Source organism: Octopus bimaculoides, chromosome 13 (genome assembly GCF_001194135.2).
Source record: "Octopus bimaculoides isolate UCB-OBI-ISO-001 chromosome 13, ASM119413v2, whole genome shotgun sequence".
Lineage (NCBI taxonomy): Eukaryota > Metazoa > Mollusca > Cephalopoda > Octopoda > Octopodidae > Octopus > Octopus bimaculoides.
The window spans coordinates 55,531,739-55,534,083 of record NC_068993.1 but is presented as its reverse complement, the minus strand read 5'-3'; the positions used below and the strand labels follow the sequence as shown (position 1 = coordinate 55,534,083).

Sequence of the window (2,345 nt, the reverse complement as noted above, 5' to 3'; positions counted from 1 at the left end):
AAGGGCACCCAGCTGTAGAAACTCTGCCAAATTTAGATTGGAGCCTGGTGTTGCCATCCGGTTTCACCAGTCCTCAGTCAAATCGTCCAACCCATGCTAGCATGGAAAGCGGATGTTAAACGATGATGATGATGATGATGATGATGATATATATATATATATATGTGTGTGTGTGTGTTTGTCCCCGCAACATCGCTTGACAACCGATGCTGGTGTGTTTACGTCCCCGTAACTTAGTGGTTCGGCAAAAGAGACCGATAGAATAAGTCCTGGGGTCGATTTGCTCAACTAAAGGCGGTGCTCTAGCATGGCCACAGTCAAATGACTGAAACGAGTGTAAGAGTAAAAGAAAGTAAAGAGAGGTGAAACTCACATCGAAGTAGACGGGCAGTTTGTGACGATGAAACACTGTCGAGAAGGTCGTTTACATTTGTTTCTTTGTCATCTTCATCACTGTTGGAGAGAAGGTCACGTGCAATCTCCTCTTTGTCTAGGGTGAGGTCTTGGCTGCTGAGAATCTCTTCTTCGCTACTCGATCGTGTGTCCTGAAAGCAGCTGGACTCCAACGTCTCGGGTGTGTTGTTATTACAACCATACATAGCCAATAAGTTCTCTAAAGGCATTTCTCCCTCCTGGAAAGAAACAAAATAAAATAAGAAAATAAATGAGAAAAGAAAGCAAGTTTCAGAGAAGACAACATGTAATTCTGTCCATAAACGACACATTAGTAATGTGAAACAACAAAGCATATATTAACTCTCATTCGCAAGTATGGTACAGGAGTAACACAATCACACAATGAATGCTATTTATGGTGACTGATGACAAATGAGAGCTTGAATGCCTGAATAAAAAACTATTTAAATGTGATGCTTGGCTGAAGGGAACAATAATTTTGTTAGCTGTGAGAAGTATTGGTGAAAGTCCATGATAAGCCAAATGGCTTTAGCATCTAACAATAGGATAGTGTTACCAGAAACAGTAAATCTGATTGGAAATGGGTTAAATTACTAAGTACTATCTAACGAAATCCCAGAAGTCCTAGAATTATAGAGTAAAATGGTTTGAAAAACTGGGTAATTGGACTAATGAATTGTTAAGGCTGAAAAATGAAAATGGTGAATGAGGAGTACATCATTATGAAAAGGCTTTAAAACGTGTGTGTGTGTGTGTGTGTGTGTATATATATATATATATATATATATAATATTCATGCAAAAGAACATGAATATTAAAAAAAAAACTGCTAATCCAGGCTATAAATTATTGGATTCAATCAACAAACCAGTTACTTCTTATTGACATGTGTATGGTTAATTGGCAAAATAGATGCAAACCCAGGTCTGGTCTATAATGTTATATATAATATGTACATGTTAGAATCAGTTGGAATGGGGTGGGGGAAGAAAATGAAGACAACTTAAAACAATGCATTCCACCACAGCTAGAGAGAACTATATCAACAACATTAAGATGCTTTATCTTTTAGCATTAATTTGTTTCACTCATTAGATTGTAGCCATGCTTGGGCACCACCTTGAATTTTTAACCAAATGAATCGACTACAGTAATATTTTTTTGTTAAACCCGGCACTTATTTATTCTATTGGACTCTTTTGCTGAAACACTAAGTTACGGGGATATAAACACACCAACACTGGTTGTCTAGCAGTGGTAGGGGACAAACACAAGACGGCTTTCTTTCTACCAAATCCACTAACAAGTTTCCGTCTACCAAACCCACTCAAGGCTTTAGTCAACCTGAGGCAATGGTAGAAGACACTTGCCCAAGGTGCCATGCAGTGAGATTGAACCTTGAACCGTGTAGTTGGGAAGCAAGTTTCTTACAACATAGCCACCCCTGCTTTAATTATTGAATGCAATGCCATAATCATGTAGCTTATTACTTCTCTGTGCTACAAAACTGATAAATTTAGATTAATATAAAACGAAGGAGTGGAGAAATAACAAATATACAAAAAAATTGTCCCAAAGTAAAATAAAAAACAAAAAACAAACGACTAAATAAACCCCCAAACTCTAATAGGTTTCTTTCTTTTACAGAGAAAGGTCAAAACTGATTAATACAACCTCAATATATTTTATTTTTCATTGAAGGTAGGAAGACTAAATTAAATGCCAGCAAGTGTTAGTTATGGGCTGATATTCTTCCTTCAAGTATATTCAAGGCGTTGATTTGGTAACAATGTAGAGATAGTCAGTATCGTGACTTAGTTTCATCCCTCTTGGAGTGAATAAAGCATAAGTAGAATACTGAAATTAATTATTCAAGAGGGAGATCAATCCTTTAAACCAGCTACACATGGAATTAAAAATACCCCCCC

At 36.9% G+C, this 2,345-nt stretch overlaps 1 protein-coding gene across 6 annotated transcripts in view; it reads right to left on the bottom strand.

Annotated features, from left to right (window-relative positions):
- The window catches only part of LOC106881566 (mesoderm induction early response protein 3), a 42,463-nt gene that overhangs the window by 18,309 nt on the left and 21,809 nt on the right, over positions 1–2,345 (bottom strand). For all 6 annotated transcript variants that reach the window (XM_052972499.1, XM_052972496.1, XM_052972495.1 and 3 more), the window contains one exon: positions 374–632. In XM_052972499.1, coding sequence (XP_052828459.1) covers positions 374–632 — 259 coding nt within the window. The remainder of the gene's footprint in view (positions 1–373; positions 633–2,345) is intronic.